The 17,936-nt window shown below is 31.3% G+C and overlaps 1 protein-coding gene and 1 long non-coding RNA gene across 4 annotated transcripts in view; one reads left to right on the forward strand and one right to left on the reverse strand.

Moving 5' to 3' along the window:
* Positions 1-11,280, reverse strand: part of LOC105125844 (uncharacterized) — an 18,509-nt gene extending 7,229 nt beyond the window's left edge. For all 3 annotated transcript variants that reach the window (XM_011026495.1, XM_011026494.1, XM_011026493.1), the window contains exons 1-14: positions 11,081-11,280; positions 10,778-10,949; positions 10,381-10,624; positions 8,049-8,290; positions 6,628-6,826; positions 5,336-5,383; positions 5,068-5,175; positions 4,786-4,974; positions 4,376-4,675; positions 2,616-2,717; positions 1,896-2,030; positions 1,278-1,502; positions 452-655; positions 161-331 (exon numbers count right to left, since the gene is read on the reverse strand). In XM_011026495.1, the coding sequence (XP_011024797.1) occupies positions 161-331; positions 452-655; positions 1,278-1,502; positions 1,896-2,030; positions 2,616-2,717; positions 4,376-4,675; positions 4,786-4,974; positions 5,068-5,175; positions 5,336-5,383; positions 6,628-6,826; positions 8,049-8,290; positions 10,381-10,624; positions 10,778-10,941 (2,331 nt within the window). In that variant the 5' untranslated portion in view covers positions 10,942-10,949; positions 11,081-11,280. The remainder of the gene's footprint in view (positions 1-160; positions 332-451; positions 656-1,277; positions 1,503-1,895; positions 2,031-2,615; positions 2,718-4,375; positions 4,676-4,785; positions 4,975-5,067; positions 5,176-5,335; positions 5,384-6,627; positions 6,827-8,048; positions 8,291-10,380; positions 10,625-10,777; positions 10,950-11,080) is intronic.
* A 4,984-nt stretch (positions 11,281-16,264) lies between these two features.
* On the forward strand, positions 16,265-17,802 carry LOC105125846 (uncharacterized). The gene is made up of 3 exons (XR_842298.1): positions 16,265-16,279; positions 16,361-16,413; positions 17,745-17,802. It is a non-coding gene; the product is annotated as an uncharacterized LOC105125846 (long non-coding RNA).
* Positions 17,803-17,936: the final 134 nt, after the last annotated feature.

The following is a 17,936-nucleotide window of genomic DNA, read 5'->3' on the forward strand; positions in this document are numbered from 1 at the left end:
TATATATATATATATATATATATATATATATATATATATGTATGTATAATTGAGTGGAATTGCAAACACGAAAGGAATCCAAATTCAATGGCATATTAAACAACATCAAAACATCAGTATAATGAAGTGACCAGCTGAATAAAAACATGCATAAGGATACCTTGTAATTTACAGCAATTCCATTTGAAAGACGACGCTGAGTGATGCCTGTATCTTGGTCATGCAATTTCATATAGCCTGCATCTGGAAGTAAGGGAACAAAGGATGGCCTACGTTCTAACCTTAACTCCTCTAACTGTGTTGAAGATATCAATTCTTTTGGTACTTCAAGCTGCACATAGAATCAAATAAATGAACTTGTCAATGAAATTTATTTCAATAACTGGCTGTTTATATAAAAACCAAAAAAAAAAGTAAAAAGAACAAAGCATGCTAAGTTCCATGTGGACACCTCTGGCTCAGCCTCAATTGCTTCCTCCAATCCTAATTTTATGGCAGCTGTAATCTCACTTGAGGATATCTTGAACTCGGTTTCACCCAATCCATCAATATGCACTTTTGCAGGAACACATGCAACGATTGCTGCAGGAAGGGGCGCAGTAGGTTTTCCAAAATCAGAGATAAATTCTAATAACTTGGCACCAATAGAATTGACCTATGAGAGAGAGAGAGAGAGAGAGAGAGTTAAAATAACTAGAAAAAGTCATGAAAAAATAATGATTTCACAAACAAAAGAGTGAATATACAAAGGAACCTCAAAATCCTCATTCTCAACTTCAAAAACTTCAGAAAGCACACCAAGCTATGCAAAAAGGCATTACATTCACAAAGCACCTACTACTGAAGGCAAATATATCACAATAATAACCACGAATATTTCCAATAAAACCTCATCAACAAACAAATTAAAGTTAAGAGACGAGAAATCAAGGCATTAGATAAATGTTAATGGAAAAATTTGTGAAGCATCAAAACCATTAGAAATTAAGTATCTTCAAGAATAAAGTATTTTGGCACAATACTAACTATGGCTCTGTATTAGTCTCTATACTAAAAATAGCATGGCAGTTCTAAAGCAAGTTCAGGCTATATACTGAAACGTAAGGGGAAAAAAAAGGTGCGCAGTAAGAGTCAAAATCAAAGTATAAGCACACATGACAATGATGAAGTTATGACTTCCCGGATTGCTAGCACACACATTACATAATTTCATTTTACAGGGATAAGAGCATGCACAGCAGGCAATAATAGTTAGGGTCACTATGGGTGAAATTTACCTCTTCAAGTGTGACCATTCCAGCAACAGCAAACAAACTCTCATGTCCTTGTCTCTGATCCATCACAGTATGGCCAAGAGCATTACTCTCCATGATAAATTCCAAATTATCAACAGATGAAACATTATCAATCATAGCTGCCAGATGTTCGCTATCTTTTAAAAGTGCATCCATATAGCGAGTTAATTCACCCTTTGTGACACCAAATTCTTTAAGCCTTCGAACCTGCATCAAACAAAATCTATAAAATATTTTAACCAGGAAAAGATGAGAAAAGGAAGAAGATCTAAATTTGATTGAGCAAAGTTGGTAGCAGCATCAAATAAGATTCAATGCTTTCTGTCTCCAGAATTTTTGCCAAAAAACACAAATAGATGCATGGCCCACTGAAGACTACTATTAATAGTTGCAACTGCCAATGTAATCTTATTAAACAAAAAACCATGCCCTTTTCTACAGTTAGCAAATAAGGGAAATAACAATATGAAGAAAAGAAAAGAGCTTGTTATCTGATAATAATTCCAACATGAATGTAAACAGCAACGAAAAAATTGATGCAATGGAATTGCATTAACAGTAGCAATGAGAGTGAAGACAGAAGAACAGAAAAGTACGAACCTCCTGAACAGCAACTTTAATTGCATTTTGCCAATTCTTGGGTTCTGCAGTCACTGTAAGAGTTGTGACAGTGCATCCTTCCCTTCCAGAATCACTATGATCCAATTCAACTGAAGTGAATGGTGGATTTGAACTCTGAAAATTTTAAAAAATTAACAAAAATTTTGGGAGGGCTAATGAAACTAAGAGATATGGACCCACACATACAGAAATCAATACAATATAGACAAATTTCCAGCTTCCATCATTTTTATATTTTTACCAGCAGTCTGCAAAATTACTATATGTTTGAGTTCAAATCTTAATTGTTAAATTTGCACCAACTTTCATCCTGAAAATTTCCCAGCTTCCATAATTTTTTTACCAGCAGTCTGCAGAATTACTATATGTTTGAGTTAAAATCTTAATTGTTAAATTTGCATTGACTTCCATCCTGCTCGTTGAAACAAAAGCATAGCTAAATTCATGATCAATAGTCAGAAGAAACCTTAAGCATTTGTCAGCAATAAAACCATTATCATTCATAATCTACGTTTACTAAAAGGCAACTCCCAAACAAACACGCATTTAAAGCAACAGAACAAATTAAAATTGATATATGAGGAAAAAACAATTAGTGACCAACCCAATCACAGGTTAAATGGTGACCAATAGGAAAGCAAAGGAAAGAAACAAGTGCGGAAAAAGGCTCAAACTATATATAACATGACCAGCAGAAACCTTGTATCTTGTATTAATTCGGAAGTGCAGTGCAGATAGAAATATTCTCTTCATCAAAACATTGCACAAGTCACCATACGTTTGGACCTTGCTCACTGGAATCTGCAGCAAAATCCAGAGCATGATGTCAATCCCAACCCAAATAAAGCGGAAAAAAAAACAATGAATCAAGCCCACTTTTCCAGAGGCTAGTATTTCTGCATGTTGCACATTGAATGCTAGTCCCAAAGGGAGAAACACATAAGCAAAATTTTCTACATGATGATAAAGAATTTAACAGCATATAACTGCAAGTGTCCTAGACACTCCAGATTTTTCTTAAATTACAAGAAGGGAACCAGAGAAAAACTTCATGTTTTTATGTTTATGTGAATGGAAAAGTGTTCTTCAAAGTGGCGTGCCATGAAAAGTGGCTAATGGGTACAGAATCAACAGCATGGGAAGGCGGGAAGGCGGGATTATTAGTAACCAATTAATTTTCTTACCTTTGACTAAGATGTAAAAATGATATTCTCCTTTCAAACAGCATTACAAAGACTTGCTCCTATATATCATGCATCAGATTGAAATATGACATATATGAATGAATAGAATCTTGAATCCATGTCCTCTGTGGGGAGTTGACAGGCAGTTATCTATAATAACACTAAATCCAAGGCAAACTTTATTAGTGCCAATGCTTCACAGTCTCGCCATTCTAAAGTATGAAATAAAAAATAATTGTCATAACGCAACACTAATGCATATAAACTTGGGTTATTGAAGGGTGTTAACGACCCTCAAGAGACCAATTCAGAGACAGAGACACAATTTATTACTGGAACAAACACGTGAAACACACTTAGGTGGTAAAACACTGGGAAAAAAAATCCAAAGATCATATATCATTTGGTTTGGAAAATTTTATTCATGTTCATAATAAACTTTGTCCTTTGTAGGTCATCAATTATTCGTTGGGATAAGCGATGGTCTTCTTAATTTTTACAATACCCAGCTTGAAATCAAAAGCAAGAAACAAATTGCAAAAATGATTCCCATAATAATCAATTTGCACCGACTTTGGTATAATTTGTTGCTCGTGAGTTGACTTAAAATGGCCTGTTACAGAATTCAGAAGATAAACTTTATTTTGTTTCTATTCTATCAGAAGTAACAAGGAAATTTTTATTTCACTCAACTGCGATATTGTAGAATTCAATTCATTCCTTCAAAAAAGTTCCAAATTGAAGGGGGCAGAACATATGGAGACCCCGACACAACACTAAAAAAATTTTTAAAAAAAAAACACCCAAAAGATCTAGAAATCAAGTGGAACTAAGATTCAACTTAACAAGCAGAACCGTAAAACTTTAAATCAAAGCATGCAGTCAAACAAGTTTCTGAGATGATAAATAACTGATCAGTCATTGCAGTATCTCGAGTAACGCAATGAGACAATGCAAAGGAAGTCCTTCCTAAACAGAAACACCACTCAATGGCTTCACTTTCTGCCAAAATTCCCTTTCCAAGTAGCAAGAATCCCAACAACTCTTCAATTTTACTGTTTGTCATCACAACTTGCACATGAAGGTGGAAACAGTGATGCAGATAAAATGATGTTTTTTACTGAATTTGCTCTGAAGTTAGAATGCAGTGAGATACACACAATAGCAATCATCACCCCAAGAAGTAGGAGGATAAAAAAAAACAAGAGCATCTGCAAAAGAACCAGCACCCAGCAAAATGCTGCAAAACATGACCACTACTCTTGTTGTCCATACCTTGCAAAACATATTAATTGAGAAATTCTGAAGAAACTCATGCTGAAATATTTGCGGTGGCTTCAAATTTGCATTGCTTCCAGGGAGAGACCAATAATGCTCGACAGGAGGACGAACTGCATGCCTTTCCCTTTTAATGATTTTGGATTGGTCTAGAGAACTAGATGACTTTTCATGAGGCGAACTTCCAGGGAGCCCAACTGAGACCTTAGGAGCAAGAAAACTAGCCATTGCACCAAATGCACTTGGAGAAGGAGCAGAAACTGTCTTGTTTTCCAGGCCAGTTTGTCCAAAGACATTCTGCACATCAAGAAGTAATTATAGTCCTTGTTTCAAGATGGATACATAAGTTACTAATCCAGACAATGATTAATTGCTATAAATTATGATCAACAAGTTTTTGGGCATACTTCAATTTGGTGAACTGTCTTTGAAATGTTATCAATGTCACCAACAATGTATAGAGTTGCATTTGCTGGGAAGTACCAACGCTCATGGAATTTCCTAATTTTCTCTGCATCCCACTTCTTAATCTGCTCTTCCAATCCTATTGGGAACCTTTTGCTCAGCTTGTTTTCTGAATGTAGATGTTGTAACAACTACATTCAAAAGAAAATCATCAAACATTGATATTAAACAGAAATATTCAAACATTAACTAGTATCAATTTACAAGCAACACTGAGTCTGTACCTGGCAGTCAACACGATATTCTATAGTATTCATCATCTGTAGTTCTGAAAGTATAGCACGCCTTTCCTTTTCAACTCGAGAAGCAAGGAAGCTCGGGTGGAAAGCTATCTGTTCAATGAAACGGATACATTAAATAAGACATTGTAATTGTCAAATCTTTACTCTGCATGCCATCATCCTAGCAAACATTTGTCTTCTTGACAAAAAAAGAAACAAATCCAAACTAAGGGAAGCATCTCAAATACAAGAGCAATTCCTTCATCTATACCTCATTCAAGGCATCCAGCACAGAGGGGAGTAGATCTCCATCAGCATCCTGGCAAGCACCATTTGCCATCAATAAACACCACATGGTGGAATTTAATCAAAAAGTATTGGTGCAAGAAGCAAGAAAAAGATAGCAAGACATAAAGATAATGTAGTTTATAATGCAAGCATTCAATTACAATAGGCAAGCATGGCGACACAATATTGCAAGACATACTAATGTATCTCCCTAATTCTCTCAACAAGTCAAACAGATACTCATTCTATACTATCATATGTCTACCATATTGGTACAGATAACAATCAGCAAATCCACCAAAATTCAAATGTACTCTACCAAATTAATGAAACTTACCCATATGTATGTTAACTTCCATAACTTTATCAGATGCTTGGTGCACACTATCCCGTGCAAAAGACAAATTGAACAATAAGATTTATTGTGTGCTTGCTATTGTGGTGCAGGGTGCTTTTAAAAAAAAATCTCTTAAAAATGCACTAAAATGATTTTTTTTTCAGTTTTTTTTTTTATTTTTAACATCTACACATCAAAATATTAAAAGCGCTTAAAAAAACATCAATTTGATTCTTTCTTAAGTGAAAGCACTTTTGAAAAGCATCTAAAAGAATAAACTACCATGCTCCCAAACACTCACATAGAATTGTTTTCAATAAAGTCACTCTAATATGTTGGGTGCACATTCTGAAGTCTTTTTTTACTTCCAGCAAGGTGCAAAACATACCAACAAGCAACTTAGTTTGAATCAGATGAAGCACATCTACAAATGCACACAAACACACAAGTTTGTGCTAGTAATTAAATATCTTCTATTAAACACAACAATTATATATTGTCTAATACACGTATATTCCTTAATTTGTAGTTACAATCCTTGCTTTGTAGAGTTAACAGTCTTTTGCTGATACATAAGATATCAATCAACTATATTATAAATTTGCAATCATAATCCATGCTTTAAAGTGTTTAACTACTGTTTTTTTTTTTTTTTGGCTCACTATAAAAGAAATTGAATATTTAGATGGCTTTTATTTTTTTATATTTCTCCATCATGGTATAGAATTATTTATCTTCAAACAATACTTTCTTGAACCCATCAAAAGTAACCAAAGAACTGCAAGGAAAAAACCAGATCAAAAGAATATCACAATAAAAGCACACAACAGAGTGAAAGGAAACAGTTGGAGCCTAAAAAGGTGTTAAGAACACAACAACCAAAACCATTAAATTAAATCAATTGTTAGTGTAGGAAAAGATTGAGTAAAGTGACAAACCTTTGTACAAGTTGGTGAATGAATGTGGAACACTGTATGGTGGAAATCAGTGTAAGCATTAGATCGGGCCCCTGTTCCAAGAAGTTTCTCACGTTTCTTACTTCCAAGGAATGCAACATGTTCAATCATATGTGCGATTCCTTGCTCATCATCTTCCTCGTCTATTGATCCTACATGAACTTCCATGTGTGCCTCAAACCTAAAAAATTGAAAGTTAGTTTTGTATATGAGAGAAGGAATGGTGAGTTTTGACCACACCAATTACCACCATCGAATTAAGACCGTTAACCATGGATGGTATCCTCTCTTTCCAAATACTACTGACTAGATGAAATGAGAAATTTTACGGTACTGCATAGATGGGAGTTAGAGAATTAAAAGAAAAGATTTCAGGGCCCTCTAGATTTTGAGTAGAAAAATAAAGCAAATGTGATTTTGAAAATCCCACAACTATACATCTCTTGTGAGAGAAGAATTTAACATTCAGTCATAAGTTCTAATATCATTTGGTGAGCTAAAGAGAAATTCAATGAATAGATTTAGTATCATAACCATGCAACTACTATATTCTTCAGCATGGTCATGAATTCAATTTACTTTAACTTACACCTAGTTCAACACATTTCATGATAACTGGAATTGGCCTGTAATATGTCTCCCCTTCATAATGTTAGCTTTGCTCTTGTGAAATATGAAGTTAATGTATTGTCATAATGGAAGCTTTTGTTGGATGTGCTAACATATTTCAAATTTGTAATCCATTAGACTTCCATAAGTAAAACACCAAATGCTAGTTACATCTAACTTGCAAGAAAGGTTCAAACAATATGTTAGCTGTAAGCATCATATGCTATAGAAGAATGAACTTATGAACATATGGAGAATTTAAGAAAAGCATCTATAGTCAAGAATACATGGAGCAACCCAATTCCTCAGAGTAGAAGTCTAGGAAATTTCTTATTGAAAATAACCTTTCAATATCACATTGATGGATGATTATTTCATAATTAATGTTAATGGATGGGTTACATATATACATATACAAGGATGCTTACTGTTCAATGATCTGAGGAAGAGCACTTAGTTTCTTTATTTGTTATGAATTGTTATTGTAGTTTATCTTTTCCTCATTATTGAAGAGTTTAACCCTGAATTATGCCCCAAAAGTCACCTTCAGGTCCTCTCACACTTCATTTGACAAGGACATGTGGTAATAAATGTACAGGGATGTATGTAATGATATTTCAAGCATTTACAAGAAGTAAATATAACTTTTTTGAATGAACCATAGAACAAGCATCTAGCTCCTAGCATGCGGTAACTATCTTATATAATAACCATAAGATTTTAGAATTCTTAAAGTGGCATGCCCTGGAAACATGATGAATAACATAAGTCACACAGGAGTGCATGAACTATACCTGTTTGGTGGAACTTTATTTGGTAGAATCAGATAACGGAGTCCATTTTTCAGTTGTCCTCTGTGCAACTTTGGGTGACATGGAAGTTCAGAATTCAAAAACTCAAGTAGTCTTGCTCTTTCTAATTCAGAATCTAATAAATGGGAATCTTGTCTCTCAAGAATACCATCTGGGCAGGCTATACTTGCTGCATGAGGCTCATTTGGACCCATTGATGCACATGGGGCATGAACATGCTTTCCCTGGAAATTATGCAGACAACAATCAGCAATCTAGAAAAATATGCATACATCATATGCATGAAAAGACTACAATAAGTTAGTAGCAATTATCTGAGGAGGCAAGCGAAGAAAATGGACACTGGAATTGAACAGACATTGGAACAAACACAATTAGGGATAACAGTCATACAATTTTCATAAATAAGGAAATGCTCTTCAGATATGGTCATTAATTAATCCCTGATCACAGTGAACGCACTCTAGTAACAGTAAGAGTACCAAACAAATCCAGAAAACCCATGCTTAAGCTCCACTTGAGTAGGCAAAAGCTTACGATTGTTGGATCGGAGCTGAACTAAAGAACAATTAAGGCAAGCTCAACCTTGGCATGAATTCCAAATAAATTTGTAGGAATCCAAACCAGCTCTAATTACTTACCTTTCTTCTCTATTCTTTTTCTTTCTTTCCTTCTTTCTTTCTTTCTGTCTTTCCCTTTCTTTTATAGATTAATCTATAAATGCTCATCAATTAACTTATGCATGTGCCATTGAATTCTAGAAGATATCACATAGAAGAACCACTGAACCAGATGCTTGATGCAAGATTAACCTTCTTCTCATTCTTTTTGTCCTCAGAACTAATGCAAAGCGAACCTTGAACATGCAAAGAGTGCAAGGAGTGTGCTCCATATCCAGAGTGCTCAGAAATACAATAAGGGCAATGGAATACTTAGGATTTGTGAATAACAGATAGTTATTGGCAAGCTTAGCCTATTGTAAGAACAGGAAAGGTGGTAAGAATTTGAGAATATGTACAGATTCTATGGTGGTTTTTCTTCTTTCTATTGCCACTTTGGATTATTTGTAGTAGGAAGGAGGTTCATTAATCTCTCTCTGCTGCTTCCATCCGAGATTCTTAATTCTTCATTTCTAGCATATTGACCAGGTTGTTTATGTCAAAGCAGCCCTTTTGCTGCCCTTTTTTGATGTGTTGATGTTCTACATGATCCATAGCCTTTCCTTCATGCTCTAAGCCACTATTTCACTGAGCTTCCAGAAATTCAAAACTAATTTAGGCCCTTTTACAGCGCACATAGTGTCCACCATTCCCTAAGTTTATGGTGCAATGGAGTGTAAACATGTCATCGTATCACTGCCGACACCTTCAAAAAAGAGTTGTTGTTTCTTTTTCAAGGATGTTGTGTTGAGGCAAGGAAGTCACTAAAGTTTATTCAGTTTTTGCAGCTTTGACACTTTAAGAGCACAAGTTTAAGATTTCTCCAACCAGGAGAGAACAATGCAGTTGAAAAAAAAGAGAGGCAGAATTCCTATATTCTAATGTGATTTTCAAATAGAGGAGTATTTTGAAATTCCCAAATCTGATGGATTTTCAGAGTTTAGGTTTTACTTTATAAGTCCTGAAAATTTTGTTTCAGTTTTCCTACACTAATTATGATTTTAGGAATTGTTATTTTGCTTATTCAGGAGTTCACGCCCTTAAAAGACTGGGAGAATTTGGAACTCTATATGAAGCTATTAGATATGTAATATTTCAATATGGAGAAAAAGAATTATGAATAAAACTTCCAACAATTTATGCTTCCATGATTGTGAGATTTCTAAGAATCCTACCTATGATGCTTAGGTTTTTCTCTTTGTAGGTCTACAAGCCTTACTTCCCTTTCTCTTTAACCCAAACCCTAAAATCCCCAATTGTCTGAGCCTAAATCACCATAGAGAATGAGGACAGAAATCTCAAATGCGTCGTGCATCATAGAAAACACGAGATTCAAAAACATTCTGTTCTAAAAAAAAAATTCTAAGCCTCTCTTTATTGAGACAACAGTTGGGGATATAACAGCATTTTGGCTTATTTTTGTGCCATTCTGGGATCTTTTAATGATTCACAGTAACCGATAATCGATAGAACTAAAGAGCTTTATTTGTCCACCTAATAAACACACTTCATTTCTGTGATCGCATTTTTGCCTCCTTTTTAATATAATCTTCTTCTTCCATCTAGAAGGAGAAAGGGGGTGGGGGATAACATTTTGACACCTCAAAACAGAACAGATTGTCATCAAAAGTAGGAAGCAGGAGATATGTACTTACAGAAGCAGTATCGAATGAATGGCCAGACAAACGAAAAGCAGACTTATCAATAAAGGCTCTCGGTATAGATCTCTTGATGCTATAGCGGCTTCTACGGCGGTTAAGGGAGAAAGACATGCACTTAAATTGTTCTGGAAAAGATGCCTCAACCACTCTCTCACCAAGGAACGAACTACAATGTTTCCAAGCATTATTCTTCTTTCTACTAGTACCTGATCTACCGGCAGCAATCTCATGTTTCCAACTTCAAAAAAAAAAAACTAGACTTGAGCAAGCAGAACAATAAATTTCAGGTAAAGCATAAATTTCATCAATTCATCATCAAAAACCCTCAAAATTGTACAAATTGTAAAATCTCAACTACACAGAACAGTTCAAGTTCCAGAAATGCGATTACCTTTTGGAGGAAATGGAATGACAAGATTGATGATGGCTGGCTTGGAATCGAATCAAAGGGGAACGAATTAGGTTTATCCGGTTCTTCCTTGAGAAAGTATCATCTGTACGGATTTGAGGCAAGCTCGTCAACAATACAGAGCTTGAGGCAGCTGTATTCGCCATGACTAAACCTATAAAACAAGAAGAAGAAGACGTTACAGGATACGCAAGTAAAACAACAGTTAACAAAATTAAGTATCCATAGAAGAAAGCTGAAGCAGATGGAAGAAGAAGAAGAGGAAGAAGAAGAAGTTATAGATACCGTATGCTGCCGGCTGAAGAGAATTGATTGATTGACAGGCCTCTCTCTTGCTATCCTTCTCTTCGTCTCTGCTTAAGATTTTTTTTCCTCGGGGTGGGCTGGGTTGTTCTGCGTCATTCTAGAGCATGGCTCTGGCTCGTTAATGTGCGTGTGTTATTTGTGATAGGTGGCTAGCTTCTTTTCCAGGCAAGAGATTTTGGAGGTTAGACCGTTTGAAGATATTCGGCAACGTGGTTCAATCGTCTTTTTGAAAAAAAAAAAAAAATTAATTTTTATTATTTTGACAGGATAATATTAAAAATATATAGTTTAACATATTTTTAAATAAAAAATATTTTAACAAATAATATTTATTATATTCTCAACCAATGACTGCTTGAACGAGGTGAGTAAATTAAATAATTAATTGAATTATTCAAATTATTTGTAAAAATTGATTCCAAATTGATTAAATTAATTGAGTTGAATAATTTTTTTATTTTTTTGAATAATTTAAGTTATAAAATTAAAAAAATAATTTGATTAGATTTTAATTTGAAAAATAAAATAAAAAATTGAATAAAAAAACTCTTATTATAAATTAAAAACTTATTAAGTTAAAATTGATTAAAAATAGCATAACTAAAAATCCCATTAATTAAATTAGATTTATTTCATTTTAAAAAAAACTTAAAACTAAACTAATAAATTTAGTCCAGTTTTGGTTTGACTGGAAAATAAATTCAAATTTTTAAAGATTATTTGATTGATTGTTTTTTTATCCATATCAAATTATTTTATAACTTAGATTATAATAAAAATTGTTTTTGAAAACAAATTTTTAAAGATTATTTGATTGATTGTTTTTTTATCCATATCAAATTATTTTATAACTTAGATTATAATAAAAAATGTTTTTGAAAAAAAATTAACTTAAAAATATATTAAAATAATATTTTTATTTTTAAAAAATTATTTTTAATATCATAACATCAAAATAATAGAAAATACACTCAAAAATAATTTTAAAATTTAAAAAAAAACACAATTAAACTCTAAAAATAAACACACCCTTGTCTCTCACCTTGCATGCGTTTATTGTTATACCTTGTTTCCTTTTTTTTTCATCTCAAGTTATTTTTCACATTTATTAAACATGAGTTGGCCTGGCAGATCAATCTAGAACTCAATCAACCCAATAAATAGACCGGTCTGGTTTAATAAAAAAATTGATTGGGGCAACAACCCGATCAAACCCGAGCGACCTAATAGGTCGACCCATAACTCGGACAAGACCCAATTTTTTTTTTTAAATATAAGATTTGAAACCTATTAGTATATATATTCTATGTTTTTAATGAAAAAATCATGTTTTTTCAATATGGGATATTTGTTTAAATATTTCAACTTAAAAGGATAACATTGTATATTTTCAATATAAAATTTGAAGTTCTTTCATATATATACTTCATGTTCACGTGAAAAAAATTGTATTATTTCAATGTGGGATTTGAAACCTATTAATATATATATATATTCTATATTTCCAGGAAAAAAATCATGTTTTTTCAATATAGAGTAAAAAACCTTTTAGTTTAAATACTTTAACTTAAAAAGATAATATAATATCTTTTTAATGTAGAATTTAAAACCTTTCGTATATAATTATATTTTTTCATTAAAAAAATTATATTTTTTCAATATGGAATTTGAAACCTATTAATATATACATCCTATATTTTAGGAAAAATGTTATGTTTTTTAAATATGAGATTTTAAACCTATCAATATATATATTTTATATTTCAAAAAAAAGTTATGTTTTTTTAATATGAAATATAATTTTTTTTATTTAAATACTTAAACTTAACATAATATCTTTTCAATGCAAGGTAAAAAAAAAATTTAAAATATTTTTTTATATAATCTATATTTACATTGAATTTTTTATATGAAAATAATAATTTTTCTGGTTGATCTAGGTTAATTGAGTTGATCCGGGTTGACACATAAAACATGGAACCCGGCCCTTGACTGGATTTAATAACTATAATTTTTTCATTATCATTCTTCGATTCTTGACTCTATCTATTTTTTTAATTAAAATTTATTTAAAAAATAATGTTTTTAAAATTTTATTTTTTATTTAATTCCGATTTTGTATTTTCAATTCTCATCATCCTTGAAAGTTGAATTTTAGTGTGCACGTCTATTTGATTTTTGGTTAGATTTTCTTCCCTTTTATGTTGTAAATAATTAAATTTCAATATTAATTAAGTAGAAGTTTGTGCCTCGCTACCATATGATTCTCGACAGGATCCCCAGGGAAAAACAATCACAAATATTATCCAATTAAATACCACTGTTAAATTCATGAAAAAACCGACTAGATTTAAGATGTATCCTTGTATTTAAGATAATATTTGAGAATATAATAGTAGTTGTTTTTTAAAAGTATTTTTTATTTTTTAAAAATTATTTTTAACATAACATATTAAAATGATCTAAAATTATTAATTTTTTAAAAACACATTTCCAAAACATAATCCAAAACATACCCTAAAATAGACAAGTCTTTATATATGATGATAATTTATTCAGTAATGCTCAATAAATAGGAAACCCAATCAGTAATATTTGTTGTTTAGTAACCAAATTGAGAATTTAAGGATAATAGTACAATTTCCCCTTCTTGTCAATAAATATTCTAAGATTATATTATAATTATAAATAAAACTAGAGATTTAGGGTAGATTCATTATATTGTTTAGCAAGATACAAGACATTATGAATTGCATGGTAGAAAGTAGAAACATTATATATGAAAGTTCATTTTGATTCCTGAAGTTTTGACTTCTATTTGCCTAGTCTCTATAGTTTTTCAATTTTTATATTTGAGCCCCCAAATTTTATTTTTATCATATTTAATGATTTTGAGAGAGGAGAGAGAAGTTGTAGGAAAAGGCAGAGAAGAAAAAAACAAAATTTATTTTTATTTGGCTTAAATTTTTATTTTTAAAGTGATTATAAATCATTAGGGGTTAGAAATAAGATTATCTAGGATTTGTACGGTGTTTTTAGGTGTTTTTTTTTTAAAAATTAGATCTTAAAATTTAAAAACTCAACCCGAATAATTTAACCACTAAAAAAGCCCAAGAATTATTGCATCACACAACAACAATAATGTCATTACATTATTCATCATTGTTTTTTTTTTCCAATCCATCAAATTTCTCTCAAAACTATATAACAAAGGAAAAGTCTATGGAGTTTCAAATCAAATATTTAAGTTTCTCTATTTTATAAAAAAATAAAAAATAAAATCCTTCTCTTTTTAATTCTAACATGTTTTTTTAATATGGTAATTAGCCTATTTAATTTTTTTCGTTGAATTTGTTCACATTTTTTTGTTTTTATATGGAAATCTTCCAAATGCTAGAATGGAAGGTATTTTACGGGATCATAATGGCTCAGGGATCAAAATGTAATTCTCGAATCCAATTCACAAGGAAAACACGAGATTTATTTAATTCATATTTGTTTTTGCTATAAAAAAATATTTTTAAAAAAATTAAGTTTTTATTTTTATATTAAATTATTTTTTATGTTTTTGTATTGTTTTTTTGGTATCAAAAATAAAATTTTAAAACATAAAAAATATTATTTTATTATAAAATTTAAAAAAAAAACCTTAAAAAATACAATAATATTAAATAACCTCTAAAATCAAAACAATCACGAATCGGGGCCATGATTAGATCACCGACACTATCAAACACCCAGCAAGGGGGCAAAGTGTTTTTTTTTTTTCCTTTTTTTTTTTTAAATGCCAAAGAAAAAAAGCTGAAATATGCAAGAATAGTACTTTTTGCTTTTTTTTATATAAAAATACCAAAACAATGCTCAGAGGACTGACCATAAAAAAAGAAAAAGAAATTCCTTTTCGTTTTTTTTTTTTTTTATGGCGGAGCAATACATAAATTTATTTAGAATATATTTGGTAGTGTGGTAATGATTTCTTTTAAAATAATTTTTCATGTTGAATTGAATGTTAATGATTTTTTTTAGTTTTTAAAATTATTTTTAATAATTTAAAATATACAAAATATATTAAATTTAAAATTTTAAAAAATACAGATGAAATCACATTCATAAACAGCAGCACCAGAGCCTCTGTTACCGCAAGTCACTTCATCCTTCGAGATTTCTTGTTGAGTACTGAGGATATTTAATTTATTGTTAGTGCCCGATTCTTACTGCACGTGTGTGCATAATACATAAATAAGAGACAGGTCAATAATTAAACATAAATAAATAAAGAAAAAGGGACTGACCACTCCTTCATTAATCAATGCATGGCTGAGCATTAGCCCTTATGAAGCTAATTAAATTGTTGCCTGCAAGCAAGTCCATTAATTTCAACTCGCATGTTCAAGCAATGATCATGCGAGATGGCTAGCTAGCTAGCTTCCGTAATTGAAGAGTAGCTACTTGTTGAGTGCAAGAATTGTATTGTATCTCAGGATGGGGAAGGAAGGGAAAACATGTTGTTTTCACACTACAGAAAACAGGGGCTGTTAGCATCTGAATTTAGCAACGGATACGGATAATTCCGTTGCTAAATTCAATAACAGATTTGCAACGGATTATATATATATATATTATTTTTTTAATATTAGCAATGGATTTTAGCAACGGATAATCCATTGCAAAATTTACGTTGAATTTAGTAACGAATTTTCCATTGCTAATTGAAAAAATAAAAATTTAAATGTTAATATAAAGTTAAAATTATGTAGACCGTTGATTACATAAAATCTAAACCGTTTATTTTCACTCTCTCTCCCCACACTGAAATACAGAAAACAACAAAACCATTTATAGTTAAAAATTAATTCACTTTCACTCTTCCAGTGTATCCTTCATTCCTAATAACAATATTAATCCCTAACTGTTGAAAAATCACCCTCTCTTTATCGATTTCATCTTCCTTTATCCCAAACTATTCATCATCTTTGCATTCATTTTTAGTATCTCTAATTTCTTTTCTTCATCTTCTTCTTCTTCATCTTAACAGTTTCAATATTTCTATGTAAACCAACAAAAACACAGACCTATGGCAACATCGCACCAGACCCATCATCATCACCTTCAAACATCCTGATTTACCCCTTCTCTGTAAACGGGTTAGGTTTTGCGCTTTTTTCTTCAATAGCTCAGGTAACTAATTTAGGGTTTTTGTTTTTTTTGTTGCAATTGAAATTACACTAAACAGTTCTAACCTAAATTTTTTAATCTCAGGTGTTATTTTTTCGTGTTGATCCATCTCCCTCATCTGTAACTGAAGAACACAGGTAACAATTCTTTTTCCAATACTTTGAATAATGGTTTTAAGCTATTAATTCGATAATATAAGGTTTATGAAATGTTTTTACCATGGTTTATAACCTAATTATGCATGTTTAATTGAAAATTCATGAAAACCCCCAAATTAATTTTTAGGGTTATGGTTCATAAATTGAATGATTTTATACAACTTGACTAATGCTGACAATTCTTGTGTCTGGAAGAGAGTGATTTATAGAAATTATGCATGTTTAATTGAAAATTTATCAAAACTCCTAATTTAATTTTTAACAATTAGTATTATTGATGCTGGGTGTTCTTTGATGTCTGCAAGTCTGTTTGTCCTCCTGTGCGCCAACACCTAAGTGATTTGAATGTATTCATATGCTTATATATATATATATATAAAAACTTGCTTGTTGATGTCATGTTTCATTAATAAGATTGCTGTTTTATTTTTGTATCTTCATTTATTCTTTTTTTCTTGCTGTTTTACTTATTATATATATATAAATAGTAGAATTGTATAGTGAAAGAGGTTAGAATTCATGGTTGCTTCCTCCTTGCATGGTGTTCAGTTAATTTCCCATATTAGCTATATATGTTGTTTGTTTTCACTTGTTCATGGTTGCTTCCTCCTTACATGGTGTTCAGTTAATTTCCCATGTTAGCTATATATGTTATCTGTTTTCACTTTATTGTTCTGTCTTAAGGTCAGCATGCATGATTTGGAAACGTTTTTGATCACCAAATGGTTTAGGTGGTAGGCTTTTAATTCAGTTTAGCTAAATGTTAGATAGTATTTATTTTTTCTTTTTAATCCTTCCTTCCCCCTAATTAATGTCCATTATTCTCACATTGCCTAACTAGACTAGCAACCCACCCGTAAGGATGCAGGATCCCAAAGCCTAACTATTTTTTTTAATCTAAAATGCTCTTAATTACATTTTAATATGATAGTCACATTGAGAATTAAAAAAGGTTAGAGAAACAAAGTAAGAAATGGGACATGATTTTTTAGTACATTAAATATAATAATTGCATTATTTAATTTCATTTATATATATATTTTGCTTTCTCTATTTTTAAAAATTTCCTTAATTTAACTATTTTTTATTTTATTTTTTTCAACTCAAAAGCATTCTAGATATAATAGGAAGTTTGGAACTGGCTATATAATTCATCTATATGTATGATTCAGCTATTGAATTTTGGATATAAATCTGTGATATTTACTCATTTTGTTACATTACCTAATGCTTGCTTTGTTATTTGGCCTTTTTCTTTTTTTTTTTAATTTCTAGGTCCTGACATGACTTTGTTCAATATGATGGCTTAGGTTTTTAAGCGTGGCATCAAGTTATCTTTCTCAATAATTAATCAGCCTTGGGGTTCTTTTTGGCACGAAAGTGGTATATTGCGTTCTTATTATTATTTACTATAATCTCCTTAATACTTTGTCCTTTTGAGGTCTTGTGCTCTTATACTACATGTCATTTACATGGAATATCATTTAATGCATCCAACTTCC

Source organism: Populus euphratica, unplaced genomic scaffold (genome assembly GCF_000495115.2).
Source record: "Populus euphratica unplaced genomic scaffold, PopEup_1.0 scaffold58.1, whole genome shotgun sequence".
In the NCBI taxonomy this organism is placed as follows: Eukaryota; Viridiplantae; Streptophyta; class Magnoliopsida; order Malpighiales; family Salicaceae; genus Populus; species Populus euphratica.